At 39.8% G+C, this 21,603-nt stretch overlaps 1 protein-coding gene across 2 annotated transcripts in view; it reads right to left on the reverse strand.

The window, feature by feature from the left end:
* The window catches only part of dgkb (diacylglycerol kinase, beta), a 115,016-nt gene that overhangs the window by 55,596 nt on the left and 37,817 nt on the right, over positions 1–21,603 (reverse strand). For both annotated transcript variants that reach the window (XM_015949822.3, XM_015949821.3), the window contains 6 exons: positions 20,106–20,179; positions 19,500–19,574; positions 14,381–14,466; positions 13,700–13,789; positions 10,700–10,860; positions 296–360 (listed from right to left, as the gene is read on the reverse strand). In XM_015949822.3, coding sequence (XP_015805308.3) covers positions 296–360; positions 10,700–10,860; positions 13,700–13,789; positions 14,381–14,466; positions 19,500–19,574; positions 20,106–20,179 — 551 coding nt within the window. The remainder of the gene's footprint in view (positions 1–295; positions 361–10,699; positions 10,861–13,699; positions 13,790–14,380; positions 14,467–19,499; positions 19,575–20,105; positions 20,180–21,603) is intronic.

Genomic DNA, 21,603 nt, shown 5'->3' on the forward strand with positions numbered 1-21,603 from the left:
TCGGTTAGATTTGTCTGACAAAATATTTTTGAAATCAAGATTTGAGTTGTTGAGTTGAGTTGTATACAGAGCCTTGGTTAGGAAATATTATTATATCAACATTTGGAGTGCTTTCTGACAACAGCAGACTTAACGTTTTTATTATTAACTGTTCTACTATTAATAAACACTGAGCATTAATAATTAATAATAATAATTATTCATTAATAATTACTATAGCAAATATTACATTTTTATTGATGTTTTATTAAAAATGTAATCCCAGACTTTAGCTTTTCATCCGACACAAACATACCTGCTGTTGAACTTCTCAGGATGTTTCTCTCTCATAACGTGGAAACGGTGAGCGATAGATGCATCCTGAAGGAGAGAGACAAAAATCACTGACTGCTTCACAAAGTCTGGTAGTCATAATGAGCGAGGCTATTAGCTAATGTTTCACTTTCTATAATGTTGGGTAAAATCACAAAGGGTTAAATTTCTCTACCTGTTCTAAGCACAATGAATCAATGTCTGAAAAAACACTATGTTTATGTTTATTTATTTAGCAGACACTTTTATCCAAAGCACTTTTATCCACTAAAGACCTTCACATACTGTTGAAGCCATATTTATTAGAAAACAGTCTTGACTTCTCTACAAAAATAAATGACCATTAACAAGTGTTTGTTATTTTGAAAACACTATAAAAAAACATTATTGCAATTCAGTACCCATGAACTGCAGCTAAACAGCCAATCACATTTCATTGCTAGGGATAACTGGAGAATTTTGAGCCAATCAGGATCTGTGAATTAAAGACTTCTGGGGCCCTGGCCAAAAGCGCCCCTGCTACCGAAAACAGATAGCTAGCCTTCTAGAATGTTCTGGATCTCCTTTCACCGTTCTCTCTATCTTCCCCTCACTGATAATTTAAAGCAACACTAAGCAGTTTTTAACACTCTAACCGATTCCTTCAAAAGTGGGGCTCAGCGATTGTGCTGGTTGTTTGTTTGTGTTTCTGTTTACGTTACTCAGAAGTCATGGAGAATCTGTTCAACTCCAAAGATGAACAACATCACGGCAATCCTTCAGCATTAACCCGCAAAATGTAAAAGACATCCGGTTACTCCTTTGTTGCTAAATTGTGTGAAGTCCAGGCGGCCGGTTCTGAGCAGGATTGTCATCTCAGAGCTTGTTAGCTATTTTTGTGCTACACGCCATTAGCTTTGAGATGTTTCTTTCTAAATCATTATTGTTATTTCAGTGTAAAAATGTCATTATAGTTAAAAAGGGGCAGATATAAGTTTTCTTCTTTCTGTTCCCTTTTCGTTTTCTTCGTTTGAGAAACCTCATTTTATTGTTAGTATTATTTTTTTTTCTATTTTAATAATAAATTAAATAAATAATACAAAAAAATGCCTAGGTTTTATTTCGTTAGCTTAAATTGCAGAGATACATCTCTGGATAACGGCTGGAGATGGAGTGCTTGCATTCAAGCTAGTGTGGCTGTGCGCAGTAATGGACTCGACACACGGGAGGCGACAAACGGCCGCGATCAGCGAAATTTGTCGCCGTCACATTTATTACCTGACATACGGGAGGCGATCCGTGGCAGCGGCCAGCGGCAAAGCTGTCTACGCGTTCTGTTCCATGGCGAAATCGAAACTTCCGTCGTTTTGTTTGGCTGTGTCAGGTTGGAGGGCATTAAGGTTATTTAAGCAGTTCAGAGTTTAAAAAGCGGTAGATATGATGTTTCACAAGGTGCTGCTAGAGTTCTGATAAATCTTTCTTCTGATTTTACTATATAAAGCATAATAATAATCAACTTCTCCTTCATGTTTGCTCGGAGATGTACGGAGCATCCTGTCCGCTCACTGGTCAGTGAATGAAACCTCCGTTGATTGGTCCTCGTCCGAGCGACAGCGATGAAAAGTTGAAAATGTTTCAACTTTCTGGGATCGCGTTGCTGGGTCGCCTGTGCACGACACATGCACGAGCGCAAAATTTCACACGCACGTTTTTCACGTTTCGCTTGGTAGGAGGGAGACCCGCGATTATCGCTTTGTTGCGCATGTCTCATTGAAAATGAATGGAGGAGAGGCGATGTCGCCTCCCGTGTGTCGAGCCCATTACCCAGATGCTAACAATAATTTTTAAGAAGTCTATTGGATTGTTTTTTACCAGCTGCCACTGGATCAAAGTCTAGACTACAAACAGATTTCTCCATATTCTCCCTCAAAATGTCAAGATAATTTTCTGTTTTCATGATTCCATGCACCTGAACAAGACTCATTCTGTCTAAACCCAACTGCACACTGGAAGCATCAGCGGCATGGAAGGACAGCAGAACGCCACTGCTTCAAATAGAATCCATTGTAATCTATAGAGTGTTTCAAACCAGCCATGATGCGGCAATTTCCAGATGTGTCCCAGAAGCAGCATGCCGCCTTGCTAAAGATGGTATCGGGTTCTGATTTTGCCGCTAGCCACTTCTGAGACATGTCAATTTCCGCAGTTATCATAGGACAAGACAGGAAATCTCACACGGTTTCAATTTAAAACCTCCAGTAATTTTCAAAATAAAAGTACTACAGAAATGCTATTTCATTTATGTGTAGCTTACGTGTGACTCAACAGCTTATTTACTCCCAGTATCATTCCAGAAGTGCAACAGTGTGTTTTTCATGGCTTTAATCCTGGCAGTGGAGATGAACAACATAATATATGACACCAAACAGCGACATCAAACGTTTCCTTCTTTTTGGCTTTGATTGCATAAACAAACAGTGACCTTTGAAGTCTCGAGGGATCTCGCAAATCCAGGGAAGAGAACAGCGTGGAAGCCATTCTGTTGTCAAGACTCTCCCAGTGTGAAAAGGGCCGCTTTGAAGTTCGCGAGAAAACCGTTCCACTTCCGTTTCGCGCCGCTGATGCTTCCAGTGTGAAATCGGGGTGAGGCTTCAAAACAGCCCCACAACATGATGCTCCCACCACCATGTTTGACTGTGGGAACTGTGTAAACATAAATGTGCCCAAAAAGTTTCAGTTTAGTCTCATCAGACCAAAGTTCCAAAACTCATCTTAACCTTTCAAATATTCTCGGGCAAACTAACATGTACTAATATACCCTAAAAACAAACCTCCAGCCAGAGGAAAAACTCTGTATCATATAATCACATCAAACAGATTTGTCCATGAACACAAAGGTGTTAATTCAAAATGAAAACAAAACAACACGATGTAAATTGGATCATAAATTCTGCAGAAGCCTCCGACAGCGTGAAACCTTTAATGAACTGGACGGGGACGGGGTGGGGGTAATAGCACAAATTTCCTTTAATTCACACATCAAAGTCAGTGTCAGCAGAAAAATGCTGGCAGGGCCTTTTGGTGGAGAACTCTGACAAACTTGCTCTCCTTTAAAAACATCTCAAAGCAGAATGAGGGGGAAATAAAGTTGCTATAAACTTTTTAGGCTTTGGTCCCCCCCCCCCCCCCACCCCCCCCCCCACCCCCCGTTAAAACAATCTGTTTTGACCCACTCCGTCTTGAGTGGCACTATTGAAACTGCACCTACAGGGAGGACCCCCTGCTGGCTCTCAGTACAGAAATTCAGTAGAAGCCAAAAAAGAAAAATCAATGGAGCTTCTCTTGATGTCTCTTCAAGAAGCTGTAAGCAGAAGACCAAAAGATTTCCCCAAGATCCCCGTAGACTCGCCTCGCACTTCCAACGCGGGCCAGAAGGGTGAAGTGATGGATGTATCTGAGAGATTGTAACTCGGTTTTCTTACAAACAGGACAATAGCTGCAAACAAGAGAGCTAAAGCTTGGAGAGGATGTCTCCCCTTTGGTTTGGGGTCTATTATCTGAGATCTGTACAAGTGGAGAGGTGGATTTTCAGCAGAACGCAGTGATTTCAAACGGAGAGGATGAAGCACTAAGTCATCCGGCAGCTTTTCATGTAAAACTATAGAAGTTGATCAGGACCTCATAGCTTAGGTAAATAGAAACGCAGATTTGGTTTACGACAAAAAGGAATTATGGTCAGTAATGTGAATTTTTTCATAAATGAATGAAAACGTGGTTACAATATTTCTTGAAATAATTACGTAAAAAATAAAATGCACACATTTAAAACAATTAATTAGGATAAAAACTGACAACAATCAAATGTAAAATTAAGTGTTTCTTTTTAGAAGAGCTGATTTGTTTTTAATTTAAAAACTCAATATTTTAATTTTATTTGCTTTGACAGAAAATATTTCACAGTCTCACCTTGGATGACATTGGGGTTCTTATTGCTTTGTGTTGATGAGTATTTGTCAAGGCAAGGTTTAAAAGTGGTCCTATAAACTGGCTATCCACATATTGGCCAAGCTGAGCACAAACACCTAAACTTAAAAAAAGTTATTCACAACTTCATCAGGCGTAGGATGTGGTCCTGTCCCCTTAACCCCCCTCCACCCCTCATCGCAACAGTGAGACGCCACAAGTTCACTCCTTCACTTACCCCTCGTCAAGTTCCCCTCAAATAATTACCAATGTAAAAATCTGGCACCCAGATTAATACAGGACATGTGAAATGTCCTTTCATTGCTCAAAGTTTAGCCCAATTATGAGCAGTCCTCAGCGGTTTGATCTGCCTTTCACCACGAGGAGAGTAATGGCTGTGGCGGGAGGACTAGTGTCATTAGGACGACTGACTGCATTATGCTAGCGGAGCGCTCAGTGATTAGTTCTGTCTGTCTCTCACCCCTGGCCCTGATTGAGATCATTACACTTCACGTCACTTCCACATCCTCTCAAAAGGGATGGCACCATTAATTTTATACTCAACCAGGCAGTGGCAGGTTGGCCTGGACAAAATTTACAAGAAGGCCAAAAAAAAGGCCTTTTTCATGAAAAAGATCTTGTGTTTTAAAGTGATTTTTGAAAGATTTAAATGTGCTAACAGTTTGGCTAACATATCAATTAAACGATATCAATATAAAAAAAATGAAAAGATTTGAACTTTTGTTGAAATTGGTCCTCTGGAAGTCACGCTGGTGATGCTCACCGTCTAGCAGGCAGCTAATGCTGATCTTCCAACAATATCATTACAGAAACAATCTTGACTTCATCTGCATAATCTCTAACGTAATTATTAGGTTGACTTGCCACATAATCTTTAATGTATTTTTTATTCAATCAAAAGCACAAAAATCTGATCCAAACAAAATTAAATCCATAGAGAGCTCAAAGTCTCCTTAATCCTCCAGAAACAACTTCATCATCACGCCTGCTGGAAACTAATCCAACAGACTGATCAGGGAGCAGGACAAAGATTGTTTTATTTTGCTGATTTTGATCAGGGTCACAAACTCCGGTTTTCGAGGGCGAACGTTTTCAGTTTTCTTGTACCAACACAGCTGATTTAGATGAATCAGTAAAGGTAAGGAGACAACCCTGGTGTGATGGTGCGGTAAACGTAAAATATGTAGGATGGTGCTCCTCATGGACTGGAGTCAGTGACCCCTGTGTCATGGTCTGCGTCTGCGTCTTCCCTCATGTGTCTCTTTGTGTTCCTCATGTGTCTCCTGTTTTGCAGCCCTCTAGATCATCCCTTCCAGATCCTTTGCTCCTTCAGTCATCCCCAGCCCCTCCAGGTGTCCCTTCACATCCTCCAGCCCTTTTTGTCCCCAGCTCCCTCCTGGTTTTCTTCATGTTCTCTTAGTCTCCCCACCATAGGTTCTATAGGTCTATTATTTCAGTTTTTTGTGTTGTGTGTGTGTCCTTCTCCATCTATTTTGTGTGTGTGTGTGTGTGTGTGTGTGTGTGTGTGTGTGTGTGTGTGTGTGTGTGTGTGTGTGTGTGTGTGTGTGTGTGTTTGTCTTTCCCCAGTCAGGTTGGTGTCCTCCCCTGCTCCTTCCTGCTCCTCCTCCCTGATTAGTTGTTGCTCTCACCTGGTTCTCTCTCCACACACCTGCAGCCATCTGCCTCCCATCATGCCCCAGTGTATTTAAGCCCTGTCTGTGTCTCATTGTCTTGTCGGTCCATTGTTTTGTGTCAGCGTTGTTTTGTGCTCTATGTGAGCTTATGCACCTTGTCTCCAGGTTTTGTGCTCTAGGTGAGCTTTTGTGCCTCGTATCTTGGTTTGTGCTCTATGTTGAGCTTCCGTCCTCCCTGTATTCGGGACTTTGGTTTTTGGCCTCCAGCCATTTTGGATTTTTGGTTTGTCATCCTAATAAAAAGGATTTTACTTTTAAACTGCTCCTGCCTCGTGTCATCTGGTGTTGTCTGCATCTTGGGTCCAACCTCCTCCTATCTGCAACGTGACACCCTGATTAGTGGTGGAATGGAACAAAGTACCTATACTGTACTTAAGTACACATTTTCTGTACTTTACTTAAGTAATTTTGCCGAGGTCTGCTTTTTACTTCTACTCCATGCCAAAAATGTTGAGGTATAGTTAGTTTATTTTGGGTTTTAATTTGACATCACGTTAACCTTACTGTAAATGTGTAATGCCCAAACTATGCTGCAGGTGGCAGTATCATATGCAGCAGCTATGAAGTCTGCTTGGAAGACCGCACAAAGGAGGGACACTAGAGTAAGTGACTACTGTCTAGAACAGGGGTCACCAACATTTGTGAGGCTGAGAGCTACTGTCTGCTGCTCACAAATGTTCATTTCTGAAGCCTAGCCCAGCTTCCACCGGTCCTTCACTGTATAACTCATTTGCTCTTTTCCTCTGTAGTTCCCACAATCTTGTAAGCTGTCTCTGCTGCCATGTTTTTAATCACATAAAGTGTGATTTTAAAAACAGCCACAAAAAAAAATGATTTTATACGTTGCTGAGCGGTTAATTGTGCTATTTTAGAACAGGAACTAAGGACACCTTATAGGGCTCCTGGGGGCACATTTGTGCCCGTTGCACCAGGCTGGTGACCCCTGATCTAGAACCTGCTATACTGTGTACTGGATCGACAAGCTACAACCACTACCAACAATAGCGAGTCTGAAACAGAGGTGACAAAAAGAGTGACTCTAAAAAGCGACTTGGAAGAAGATAAAACCAGTTCTGGTGTAATACTTTGTGGACTTCTTAAAGGTCAAATTCACTCAAAAACAATTTTTTATACTAATTTCTGATTATAATCAGTCACTGAGTTGTGATACTGGCTGAGCATGAATATAGTCTTCTACATCTGTCTCTCACATTAGCGTCTGATAAAAATAGATGACAAATCACAGTTCTCCGTTCACCAGGTGGTCGGGATGTTACTCCAACAAAGCAAAACCATGGCCACAGCTTTGTAGTGGTCCAGTCACAGTGCTCTATTTGTGGACGGGGTGTTACTAATACAAATGTGGCAACAGCTCGTTTGAAACGGCTTTGGCATAACCCTTAGACCATTTGGACTTGGGCTTTTCTTTGACTCAAAAGCAGAAAGAGGTACTTAAGTTTATTTAGACAAATTTTGATGAACCACCTCGTTGACTGACATCCATAGCAGTGAGTACGTCTCAGTGTTTGTTATCCAATAGCATGCAGAGACAGTTTGAAAGGCAACTGTGGATCCTGCCCCATGACTAAGAGCCGTCAGTGGACTGTGGCCAGACTATATATTCTTCAAAACGTGGACATACACATTGCCGAAATGTATTTATTCATCTTTTGGGTGGAAAATGGAAAACACACAAGTATTTAAATGGTATTACAAAAGTATCTGTATTCTAAAAACCCTATTTAAAAATAGTAACTGTAAAAGAATACAGTTACACATAAATAGTATTCTAAATATGTAACGGCGATACGTATTCTGTTATTCCCCAGCACTGTTCCCCACACTGACGGTAACACGCTTCCGTACCTCAAGCATTCACTGTTTTTAGAGGTTCTCCTCTCTGAACTCTTTCTCCTATCTAATGAAACACATTATTTGTATCATTTCACTCAACTTGCTGTTTTTTGTCATAAAAACACATAAAGCGACCTTAACGTGGGAAATGAACGTAACAAATCATCAGAGGATAAATGTACCAAGATGCATCTCAAACCATCTCACACTTCCCCCTGTAGACATCACCACATGTTTAGCTCTGCAGACAGATTACAGCCATTGTTCTCCTCCTCTATCACAATGTTAACAAGATATGTCCTTTAACATCCTAAAACAGTGTCATTAGTAGCACGGGCTGAAGGTGTTATTCAACTAACATTTGTAGGGCCATGCATCACTTACATCCCTGCAGCAGTTTGTACTAAACTCACAGCCCTCAGTGGCTCCCTCCTCTGCCATCTGCAAATGTCAATTACCATATTTCCCCCTGACATTTATCAGTAATGGCTAACATGAGCTATGTGAAATCAGAGTCATTATCTTAGAGATGGACAGAGAGGTGCTGATGGCTCCTGCAGCTTCATGCAGACACACAACAAGACTCGCTTATTGATCAGAGATAGTTGAAGCTTGAGCACATCTCAATAAATGCCTAACCACAACGTGATCAAAACAAATAAATTAGCTGACGACTTTGCCGCTGCAGGTGTTCCACTTATTCAAATTCAACCTTTCATAACTTAAGCATGGAATTTTGAGTATTTATTAAAATTTTGGTCAGTGTACAAAACTAGTGAAGTTTATTTGTTCTTCTCTGTAATTTGATTTTATTTAGTTTGCAGTTTTCGCAATGCAAGTACACTTTATCATCAATGAAACAAGGTGATGTTAAAAACATTATGAAGGCACATTCATAAACTGTTTAAGTTGATTTTCTCATGGGTCAGTGTGTTTTTATGATTTTTAAACATTGTCGTGTAAAAGATAAATGTATAAATTTTTGGAGCTGGGATTAGGACAATATTCCAAGTTTTTTAACATTTAACATGTTTTGTAACTGTAACTTTTGTTTTGTAGCATATAATTCTCATTTTGTAACATGTAACTTTTGGGACAAGAATAGTGATTTGAAACTTTCACAATGATTTTTTTCTGCAAGTTATATAAAAGTTTAACGTTACATGCTGAAAGCTACAATTTACAAAACGAGAATTACATGCTACAAAACGAATGTTGTGTGTTACATGCTGAAATTTACGAGTTACAAAATGAGAATTATATGCTACAAATCGAAGGTTATGTGTTACAAAACGTGAAATACATGCTACAAAATGAAAAATAAAGTTACAAAACGTACAAACGTACACCTTATGTTAATATTGTCATAATCCTAACTCCATATAACAGGATGCAACTGAAGACAAAAGCAACAGTTGTGCAAATTTTCTTGTTGCAATTTGGTCAAAAAAGTGTTTACATTGTGTCTCAGTTTGTTTGTGATGTACCCTGATTCTATTCACAATTTTCTCTTCAACCACTCTCAAAGTAATCTCTAATTATCGCACTTCTTGACTAAACTAGAACAAGGATTGAGGCAGGTTTTATTTATTTTTATTTACTTATTTATTTATGCAACCACTCTGTTACCGTTTTATGAGGAAATTGGTCTCATAAGGGAACGGACACAAACAAACATTTGAAGACATTTTGAAGACTTCATCACAAAAGCTGTTTGCAGCAGTTGGGACTCCTTTCGACCAGAAATATAACTCTACACGATTGTAATTCCTGAGATTAATCAGTTTTTCCATAAAACTGTCTTGTTGGGTAAAAGCCTTGTTTGAAACATCTGTTTTCACTCAGTCATTCATCACTCACTCATGCTCTGGACTGCTTTTTAGTGAGCTGGTGTCTATCTGCCACAAGAGGCGGGGGACACCCTGGACAGGTCTCCAGTCCATCACAGGGACACACACACACACACACACACACACACACACACACACACACACACACACACACACACACACACACACACACACACACACACACACACACACACACACACACACACCTAGGGACGTTTTAGTGTCTCCAGTTAACACAAACATCCATGTTTTCGTGGAGAACCAGGAGAAAACCCACATCTTTCCTGTTGTCGAGTAAAACTGGTAACCAATGTTATCCACATATGCACCGGGAGAATGTGCTAACTCCACACAGAAAGGTCACATTTGGGATTTAAACCTACAACCTTCTTGCTGCAAGGCAGCAGTAATACCACCTGCAGTCCCAGTTTTTGCTTCACCTCACCTAATATTTATTTTATTTAACTCTTTCACACTTTATAAAACATATTTGTACAAACATGATCTAATTAGCTGCTCAGAGGATTTAATTAAAATATTTTTTGTTTATTTTGATTATTACAAATGTGAGAATTTACACAAATTTCACAAATTATACAATTTGGAATGCAGGTGCTGAAGAGTTGATGTGTGTGTGTGAGCGTGTGTGTGTGTGTGTGTGTTAATACATGTGAGATGTTCTCATCTGACACAAAAAGTGAGACTCAACACAATCCCAGCCACATGAAGGTGTTTTTTCTTGTGAAAGGGTGTCACGTTGTCTCTTGGTGACATGCAGTCAGCTGTCAATAATGATGCAGTTCAAACAGCTACCAATAAACTCTCCTTTAATGATTATTTATTGAAACCATTTCAAACATCAAATTCCATCACTAGCTTCCTTTTGCAGCTGCTAAAGGTGTGATCCTGGGTCTCTGTTTGAATTTTTCATGGTTAAACTATTTAATTCCTCTCATTTGTGGACTCTGCTGCATCTCTAGAGGACATCTTTCTTTTTTTCATGATGTGACTGAGGGTCAGACTCACCACTCCGATGGAGAAGTAGTTGTTCATGATGCTGTAAGGCACCGGGTCTCCTCTCTCCTCCTTGTCGGAGGGGGTGACGTCTATCTTCCAGCGATCCAGCATCACTTCTGAGCTGTTCTCGATGTCCCGCAGGATCTTTAGGAGGCTTTCGCCCTCATAGCCTTAAAGCAACATGTTCAACATTAGAAACAATCAGATGATGTTTTTCAGCTCGCTGGAAACTCATTTAAAAATAAAAAAGCTACGTTTTCTTAGTTGATCAAACTGCCAATTGAATGCTCATGAATTACTCATCTGACAGAAAATTAACAAGTAGCGTCTGTGTTAAGGTTTATCTCAGAACTGTTTTAAAAACAAACTGGCCTGTAATGGTTCCTTTGTGTGTTTTTCATTGAAGTAAAACATCCTAAATATCTTTATTTGCATCAGTTCTGATGGAAAGTAGGAAATTTTGCACTTATTCAATATTTGTATTTATTATCTGTTCATAACATGACTAATAAATGAACTATTTTTATAACAGAGCAGCTCACTCCAGCCCAGCAAACCTTTTCTCATGACGTTGTCTGATCCTCATAATTTTAGCGATATAAAATTATTATAATTTATCTTACTGTGTTCATTTTTTTATCAGTTAAAGTTGCTACATAAATAAAATCTAATAAAGGTTTAGTTTGAACATTATCAGGTACATTTATTTATGCTCCTATCAGGATGTGAGAAACATCCCAGGATGCACACGCCCCCACTTCATTCACACCGACCTGCCAGAACATTATGACCACTGCTGTCATGTTCTGTTTGAAGTAACTACTTCCTGGGATTTACAGGGATTTATTTTTATTAGATTAAACATTACAAACATAGCACGAGTATCTAACTGAGCTGCAACTGGGAGTTTCTGAAAGTTCCCAGTTTCCTTGAATGAGACCCAGGACCAAACATGAAAAGTTCTTAAAGCTCTCATTCACTCTGTATTTCAGTGGATCTGGGGCCACATTTATCAAGCTTGCTTACGCGCAAAACGGGGTCAGAAAACTGCGTAAGCAACTTTCCATGCAAACTATGGATTTATGGAAGAAAACTTAGCGGGAAAGTGTACGCAACTTTAAGTTGACTAAGGACCTGGCTTACACACATTTTGGACACGGAGAGCACCTGCAGTGCTGCTGCTGAGAAGGATAAAATTATGAATTCCAGCAGCATTATCACTTGTACTGCTTCGTGTGCACACACAGAAGAAGCCCCCCACATGCGAGCGCACACACACACACACATGCACGCACTCACACACACACACACACACAGACAGCCTGAAGCGCAGAATACGGAATGCAGAATATCAGCAGGGGGACTGAATGTCATGCGTCTGTGACAGTGCGTGTGTCCTGTCACTGTGACCCGACTGGTCATGCGCCCTGGCTATTTGATCAAGGGAGGTCTCTGTTTGGCTGACTGGTTAGTGCGAGTGGCTCTCACCCGGGAGTCTGGGGATTGATTCCTGATCGGACCATTTTTTTTTATATCCGCCATAGATCTCTCTGAAGAACTCACAACATTGACGGCCTCAGCAACGCTGTGCCACTCTGTGGATTTTCTCTTATTTGTTTTGCAAAAGCACTTCCTTTCATTTCTCCACCTCACCCACAAGTACCTCAATTTCTGCTTGTGAAATAGCGCTTCCTTGATCTGCGGTCGTGATCAAAATGCTGCAATAAACCGGCTTATGTATATGCATGAGATCCACAAGGCACTTTGCATTGACCATTTATGGCAGTAAGTGGGCGTGGTGAGGATAGGATGTGACTAAAATGCAGCTGAGAAACATTCTTGTTAGTCTCCGATTTATGAAGCGGAGATTGCGTGCAGCTGTGTGTACTCCATGTTTGATAGATCACAAACCTACTTGGCGTGAGTACATTTTTTTGCTGAGCTTAAGTACGGTTTTAGTAAGGATTCTATGCAATGTTTGATAAATTAGACACCTGGTCTCTAATAAATGGAAGAAATGCCGTCTGACTTTTTAAAAAATAATGAATTTATGACATTGAATTTTTCATCCTTTGAAATGATTCATTTGACCTTTTTTTGACAAAAAATACACCAGCAAAAATATCATTAGCAAAAGTTCAACTGCAAGATTTCATTTTCAGAAATTCAACAACTAAGGTGACCTGGTGACCAAAGCCAAAGTAATCATCACTCGGTCGAGTGGCTTTCAGCCAATAAAATGACGCTTCTCTGATCACGTGACACCAGTGAGATATTAACTCGATTGAATAATGATGGCTTTGGCTAGGGTCACCAGGAGGTCACCTCATTTGCTGTTGAATTTTTGCAATGGTCAGTGGTGTTCATGAATGAAAAAATTCTAATACTAAATTTCATAGGATAAAATTCTAAGTCATAAATGCAATGTCAAAAAAAGTCATATGCTGGTGAGACTGCATATTAGTATACAGTATATAGTTTACTTCAGTTATTTTTCTAATATTTTGTTGTTTAAAGTTAAAAACAAAAAAAGTAGAATCTGTTATATAGAGGATGAATCCAGTTTTCCTGTAAGTGATGCAGGAAGAAATGCAACGTATCATTGGGACAAATTCTGAGTGATTTCTAATGACGTCAGAGTGATTTCAAATGAAAATCAGGTAAATTTCTCACAAGTTTGTGACAGTCTCTACCACTTGTGATGTAATAGTTGCGATCCTAAAGATTATGAAGAATCTAAGCTGTCTGTGTTTACTGAACTTATTTAATGACGCGTAGGAAGCCAAGCCAATCCACGGAACCCAAAAGACATGCCAGAACTTCCCCACATGGACTTTGGTCCAAGTGTTATGGTGGCTCAATGCTCTGGGCAGGTGGTCATAATATTATGGCTGCTTAAATGGCTTTCAAAGTCCATACAGTAGGTGATCTTTCAGTAATTATAGCCTCTGACCCTTTTGACAAGCTTTATTATCGGTAGCAAACACTTAAACCTGTGTCCGTCCGTACCTCCTCCCCACCGTAGGCACCGCGCCAGGTCGTTGCCCGTACCGAGAGGAAGGATGCACACAGGAGGGTTCCTGTCCAGGTTGGCTTTATCTAAAACAGGGACACAAACATCACAACAAAATGTAAAAGAAAACCAAAACCAAGAGGAAAAGATCGCAGCTGAAAAATCTTGCAAACAACGCTTCAAATCCATTTTGCATCCTTGTAAAACAAAGACAGTATGAACTTCCTGTCGTACAGTCCATTAAAAGAAAAAACACATTTTGCCCGACGGTTATTACCTGCCTGTGTCTTGATTGATAAAAAATTGAGGCAATTTTTGAGAGTCCAAACAAGTAACACATCTTCACAGCCAATCAGAGGCGGCCAGGTGATTTTGTTTTCCTTTAAATGACGACTAATATGCTGTTTTCCCACTGGCGTAATCATCCCATTTGACTGACCTTCACTGGCCAGATGAAAGTCTTTATACACAACCGATAAATGATGCTTACGGCTGCAGGATGAACAGTAAGAGCGATGGAGACTTTGGAAATGGATAAAAACTAAATTTTGCCTAAAAAGTAAACAGGACATATTTATGACAAATGTCAGCATGGTAGCTTTAGACATCTGATGCCGTGGAAGAAAAATAAATTATTTTTGTAGCATCATAGGAAAAAAAAGAAGTTATATTTGTACCTATAAAGTCCAGAATCCAGCCCACGGTACCGTCCCCCCCACAGGCCAACACTCTGGCGTCAGGAACCTCTCTGAAGAAATTCAACCTGCAACCAAAACACTTTTGCTTTTACAAATACTTACAAAACAATGAGTCTTCTATTTAAAAGTGAAATATTTCAAATGCTAATTTATGAAAAAAGTCAAAGTTTCACTAAAGTATCCCAGTTTTTATTGGGATTTTATAACATGTGGCATTAATAGGTTTCTGGGGCTCACTGCTCCGCTGCAAACTGCCTCTAATCCCACAAAATAACCCATGCCACATTGATATTATTCATTCAGTGAGGTAGCCTGCCTGTTCGAGGACTAATTGGATCATGACAGGCAATGTTCAGTCCAACTTCTTCCGTTCCTTCACAATAACAAAGCCCTAACTGAATGAGCCAGCCTCCCGGCTTTGTATGGCGGGTAAATGATTCGCTCAATTACTCTCCAACTGGGGCTACAAACCACATTACGCACAAAACAGACGACCGCAGACATGAAAGGCAACTTTGGGGATATTTAAATACCAAGAAACAAACACTTAATTTGCTGTAATTGTGTTAGCAAGGCAGCTAATTTGACAGCGGTGTGTGCGGCGGCATCGGCCCCACCGTGTCCGATGGTGACCGCTCGCCCTGCTAATGTGTGCTGCGGTGAGGAGACTTAACAAAATATTAACAAGGTAAAAGCTGAGCAAGGTCATCTGGAATTTTGTCAGCAAAGCGGGGGTGGGCTGGGAGGCTCTGGATTCAGTTGCAGGCGTGGCAGGTGACGCTTCAACCCATACTGGGTCGGCAGAAAGGTCACGTCTGGCGAACTATTCTGAAAACATATCAACATTTTCTAAATGAAGTTTAAAATTTCTAGATAGAAGATGAAATGTTGGCTATTATGTTAGCAGCTGACTGTTGCCGACTGATTATTATTTTTTATTTATTAACATTAATTGAATGGCGGTTTCTAGGTTTGCTTTTACACAGTAAAATATGAATAATGAGACATTTTATAGAAACGGAACTTAATGGCTACTTCCAGAGAGGAACTCAGAACTTTTTAAATCCATGCATAATAGCTTGCATGACTACAAATATAATAGACAAACCCTCTGCGCCGCCACCCGTAGGTTTCTAAAGAGCTGAACTGGAGCACCCACCACCGCCATCTTTGCCAGTGTCTCCTCACTTCCAGAAAAAACAAAAATTGAGCTGACAGCAGGGCTTTGAGAGTAGAGGCAGATGAGTGACACCCATCAAACTCTGAGCCGATGAAGCTACAAGCTAACTGAGCTAACCAAAGCTAACAGAAGTGCCTGTAGCCTTCCACCATGATTAAGCCACTCCCTCTTTAATGTGAGACCGAGGCTGAGGCCTTCACTGGAAACAAGCAGGAGGTAAGTCACTAGCACTAGTGCTAATCTCCTACCTGTTAATTAAAAGGACATGTCCCTAATTGTTCATAATTTCAGGCTTTATTACACCTAAAGAAATGAAAAAATGCACTACCCTCAATAGTTTTGTGGGGAAATGCTGTAAACGTGTTTATTTCTGCTGTGAAGTTTGCATTTTTAACATGGGAGTCGATAGCCTCGTTTACATGCGCACATTTAATCGGATTGAACACCCAATCAGATCAAAAATCCTGCATGTAAACATGTCAATCGCAATATTCTGATCCGATTCGGCCCGATCGGGATAAAATTTCAATCCGATTGAGAGAGGTGGTTTGTTCGATCATCGTTAGGACTGACGTGCATGTACACAGCCATTGGGATTGTTGGAGTAAAATAATGCCCACTGCGCATGTGTGCAACAGCTAGCAAGCCCCCCGCTGTCATTTAGACTACCTGATTTAAAAAATGGCAGCCTAATTAACAAGCGCTGGCTTTTAAATTGAATGGCAAGCCGTCCTCGTTTCTGTAATATCTAGTACAGAAATTGCATTTTGTGGAAGTAAAATACAAATCTGATTATTGCACAAATAATTAGACAAACGTGTTCAAGTCTGTTTCTGTGACCGTGGCAGCAGTTTCTGCAGCAGGTGGATGGAGACGTGCTCGTATAGAAGACAGGGTTACATCGGCTAGACAGGCCTGGTTTGAGTTTAAGGAGGCTGATGTTGAGTAGAAAGCGTCTTCAGTTAAATATTCTAGCTGACTATTTGTACAAAAGCACGCTAACGCAGATGAGATGCGGTTCGTTTATTAACACATGATGAACACAGGCTTCCAAACTTTCTTAACATCTCCTGTTATTTAGTTTGAACCAAATTTTCTCAACAGTGTCAGCTGATTGTTACATTTTATTAATAATAAGCTACAACAGAGCTTAGTAATAAAACATGAATCTGAACCCCCCCCCCCCCCCCCCCCAACCCCCAACCCCCACTACGCAGCACGGCGCACAGCCGTCACGTCATAGCCGCGGACCAGCTGATCAAGAGGCGGACAAGGATAACCCTCCCTTATTTTAATATTGTCAACAATAAAATTTAGCAAAGCACATATCTGCAGTTATCCACTGAAGAAAATGTAACTTCTACGAGCAACAAGAAAAACATTAAATTGATGAAATGAATCAGGAAAGCAGGAAGAATTTTATTTTTTCTGTTTTTACATTTTTCATTGTGTTTCATGATGTTTGTTTACAATTTTCTTTTCCGGGAAAGAAAACTCTGCGCATGCTCAACCTGTTTAATCTGACTGAATATTTGGTGCATGTAAATTCATGGCATGATCAAATCGTTTCAGTTGGTGTTCATGTAAACGGAGATTCGGGATTTCCGATCAACCAATATTTGAATCGGATTGGGGAAATTTGGCGCATGTAAACGTGGCTAATGGGAACGCTCCTTTTTGGAGACAGCCCCTAGTGGATGAGGGGGGAACTGCAGTTTTTGTCACTTCTGTGGCTTCAATTTTAGGAGGTGGAGGTTCCCCTTCACATGCACCTCACAACATCTGAAGAGTATAAAAATGTTGCATTAATACTGTTGTCTGTTGGAGTTTTCACAGACTTTTAACACTAATAAGTTATTTGTTCCAGATGTTTTTAGTGTGTATGTTTGAGACTTTTATTGTGAAGGGTTAAATACCTGCTGTTATTATTTCATTCATTATTTTTACCTAGAAATTGTTTTTTTAATCATTTTCTCAAAAATTCTGTTTTATTCTGAAAATATGTATTCTTTTTTAACTTCATTCTTGACGATAACTGCTTTTTAAAATTATTTTTGATACCTCACACCCTGTGCTTTTTTATCCATGTGTGCAGCTGTTTATTTATATATTTATATTTATTTAGTCACAAAGCAGCAGGTTTTCAGAGATAATCAAAGCCAAACAACATGGCAGCACGACACCGAGGAATTCCTGGATGCAAACAGTAAAGTGAAGGAGCCTTATGCATGTAGATCATCTGTTCATTGTCCTAATCAGAAAGATGACCCATTGCTGACCCGATGATGCCCACACACCATGGCTGCTAGTCCGTGTGCGTGATCACATGTGGTCTGGTGAGATTTCCACCCCCCTCTGTCCGTCAGTGGTTTGTGTCACAGGCTCTCCCTTCAGCTTTTTGCTTATGGAGCCACACCGCGTTTGAGGCTCCTGCATGATTCTGTCGTCTCCAGGATTTGTTATATGTGAACTCACCTCATTTGTGTTTGTAATGTGTGTGGGAGCGGGCAGGAGAGGCTTTAATACTAAAGGCCTCCCTTGCATGTGATGGTGGTCATTATATGTGAGCGACGACAGGGAGCAACGCTGTGATGGTAAACAGAAGCTCATCAGTTGGAAGCCAGCAAAACAAAGGAAAGTACTATCTGCTGCTTTTTAGTGACCGTGTTTACAAAAGAATAACATAAAATAGATGCATATAGTTATTGAGTTAGCAGGGAATGTTAAATTACAATTATCTATCAGAATGATTGTTTTATGAAGTAAAATCAGTACTAAGTTTAAAAGGACATTTTTATGAATATCAAATAACAAAACAATTTTTTGGACAATTAAATCTGAAAACTGTACATTTTTGCACTAAAACTGTCTAATAAACCTCAAATTGGCTTATTTAAATTCACATTATACATTTATTTAGCAGTTTTGCTTGATTTAATAATTCTAAAGTGGGCTTAAGTCAAGATATATGAGATATTTAAATGAAAAATACAACAAATATCATCTAAAGTGGGGAGTTTTTGTAATTAACTATGTAAAAGTTGATATAATTTCTCAGTTTGAAAGTAAATTTTACATTTTGAAAATGTTTTGCTCAGAATAAAACTTTAACTACGTAAAATGAACCTTAAAGGTCTTGAGGAATAAATGTCTGTTCGTCTGAAAATAAGAAATTCATGGCAACCCTAAAACCTTACTAATTTTGGTCTTGTTGACTTTTAAAAAGCACGTGAAGCAAAAATGATGTCAAATGTGGGTACTGCAGTCCATGATTCAAAACAAATGAGTAACTCTCCCCATCCCATTCCTGAGTTTCGTGGCTGTTGCCAGTTACTGATCAGCACAATTCTAGATAGCAAGCAAAGACAAGTCAGACACAGTTAGTTGATAAGCAGATAAATGCTTAAAAGCTTAATATATTTTTAAAGATGTCTATTTGTTTCTAATTCACCGTTAGCATTGTTAGCTCAATGTTAGCCTCTAGTCTTCTTTACCTGATATTACAGTAAAACAAAAGATGCCTTGGTTTCTTGGAGTTACAAGGAATAACTTCTGGGTCGCTCCTATTATTAGCTAACATTCTGTCCACAACTGGAACTGTTTGCCGCCGAATTACAAGTGCCGACTATAGCATTAGCGGGCGCAGACTCGGCAACCCCGCGGGCTCACAGGTTGTAAACAAAAACTAAATCCCTCTTCAGTTTTTAAAGAAGAAAAACTGACAACCCAGCTGGCTGAAAAGAAAATCGATTCATTCCAACATGATAGAGACATTACTGCTTTGTGATTATTTCACTCTAACGTATACCTTTAAACATGTAAAAAACACAATTCCAATTCCATAAATCATGTTTAAAAAACAAAAGAAACAACCTCTATGAGTGTTAAACAGCTACGTTTTTGTGTTTGGTTACACACCCCGGCATGGGTCCATTCTTCGCCAGGTTGTAGACTTGCCTCGGGTTCAGGAGATACTGGAACTTTCTGTAGATCCTAAAAAAAATAAACAAATACATAAAAAAGAACGTAGACAGTGAAACTATAGCTTGTAGCATTAAACTGAATCAAGTGTGAGACTTCAAACTCTCAGGTTAAGTGAATGGAGGGGTTACGGATTGATGGAGCACTGGACAGCGGGGCGGGACAAACCCAAAGCCCCCTTGAGGAAAAACCATTAGAAAGACTAATTCATTTTAATTTCAATTTCATTATATCAACTGGCTGAAGTCAGATTTTGATCTCATAATTTAAGCAAATGAGGGCCAGAATAATAAGTAGTGAATGAATATGTTTCAGTAATAACCCAGTTAGCCCCGGGTTAAAGACGAGGGGCCGGGCCCTTACAGGAAGAGAAGAGAGGACAGCGGAGGGGCGGCCGGCGCTTTAGGTAAACGTTATGTTGTATTTATTTGACTAAGCCAGAAGCTGTTGTGAGTCAGCGGCCATGCTGCATCCATCCCCCCGTAGCTGAGCAGTGGGCCTTTAGAGGCTCTTGTAGCATGTTGAGACAGGCTGTGTACTTACCTCTCCCCCTGCTTGCCCCCGCTCTTCGGATTGACGAACACTAGCAGAGGATGAGTGCCCTCTATTGTTGTGATCTGTGTGGAAGATGTCAAAACAAAGCCTTGGTGTTTGGAGACTGCAGGTTGCTTCACAGGAATTCACTTTCAAGCCATATTCCTCAGACATTTTATCACGTAGATAAGGCACTTCCAAGCAGCGGCTGCCATCTGCACACATTTCCTGTTAGCTGGCCGAGGAAAAGGGGCGAGCGATCTGCTTTCTTTCACTGAGTAAAAACTTTTCTCTTGATTTTCTGATTCGCCTTTGAAGTGGATTAAAAAGAAGACGGAACTGATGCTGGTTGGTCTGCAGCAGCGGGACAGTTTATGCGGAATTGCATGAGTGAAAGGATAAACTGGTTACAAAAATGACAATAATATAGATAAAGGCTGGGTAATATTGATGGACGTAATATAACAAAATAGTGCAGTCATTAGCGGACTTAAACAGCGGGAGGAGGTTGGGATGTTGGATGCAAAATGAAAAGAGGAAAACATGGGTTTATTGTAAATAATGTAGTTTAACGGGACATTTAAAAACTAAAGGGTTTATTCTTATAAACTAATAAAAAATTTCACTATTTAAAAATGGACATTTTGGAAAAAATAATCAAACCCTTTCAAATCTAAAACTCCAAAATAAACTAAATACTTTCCTGGTAATATATATTTATTATTATTATTATTATTATTATTATTATTATTATTAGTGTAGTGGCATGAATGTCCTGTTTTTGATCTAAAGGTCATAATCTGCTGCGTCTGCTCGACCAGAGACATAAAGTCTCTGACAGGCTAATCTACATGAGATAGTGGCCAAGGTCTTTCATGCACTCTGCCCATCTGAACTGCTTCACCTTTGTTACCAAGACAAAGACAAAGAACTATTTTGATAAATACATAATCAACAACTTTGTTATTACCAATAATAATGTGAGCCCAATGTTCAATCAATCTGTGAAATGACAATGTTATTACTTGATATTATAATCCTGTGATCAGTAGTATTTTACAAGTAATTATAATCTTGGGCATTTGCACTAGACTCTAATGACACTCAGTGCTAAAGTCACACGACACATTTCCTTTTGTCTGATCCAATCAGAACCTTCGTTTCTGGCTAGGCGTGGTTATCTATGATGTTTGTATAAACCGTCTTTTGCATGTCAAATTCTGATTCGCCAGTAAACCAAAAATGACAATTATAAAAACTATCCCATGCCACCTTTCCTTAGTTCAAGCATTCTAGAGAATTCTCGGACAGGCCATCCAGACTTCCTCTTCAGCCAAAAGAACCTCGACAAGCTGGATAAAATCTGTTGCAAGTTACACCTGACCGCAACGGTTCCTTCAGAATAAAAGCTGAACCTCACGACCCCTTCAGGGTCTCGGAGATGCCAGTGATAACCTGTCGTGACCTGGAAGCATTCCAAGACTAGTTTGGTCGGGACCACTGCTTT

The sequence above is a fragment of the Nothobranchius furzeri genome, chromosome 5 (genome assembly GCF_043380555.1).
Source record: "Nothobranchius furzeri strain GRZ-AD chromosome 5, NfurGRZ-RIMD1, whole genome shotgun sequence".
Taxonomy (NCBI): Eukaryota; Metazoa; Chordata; class Actinopteri; order Cyprinodontiformes; family Nothobranchiidae; genus Nothobranchius; species Nothobranchius furzeri.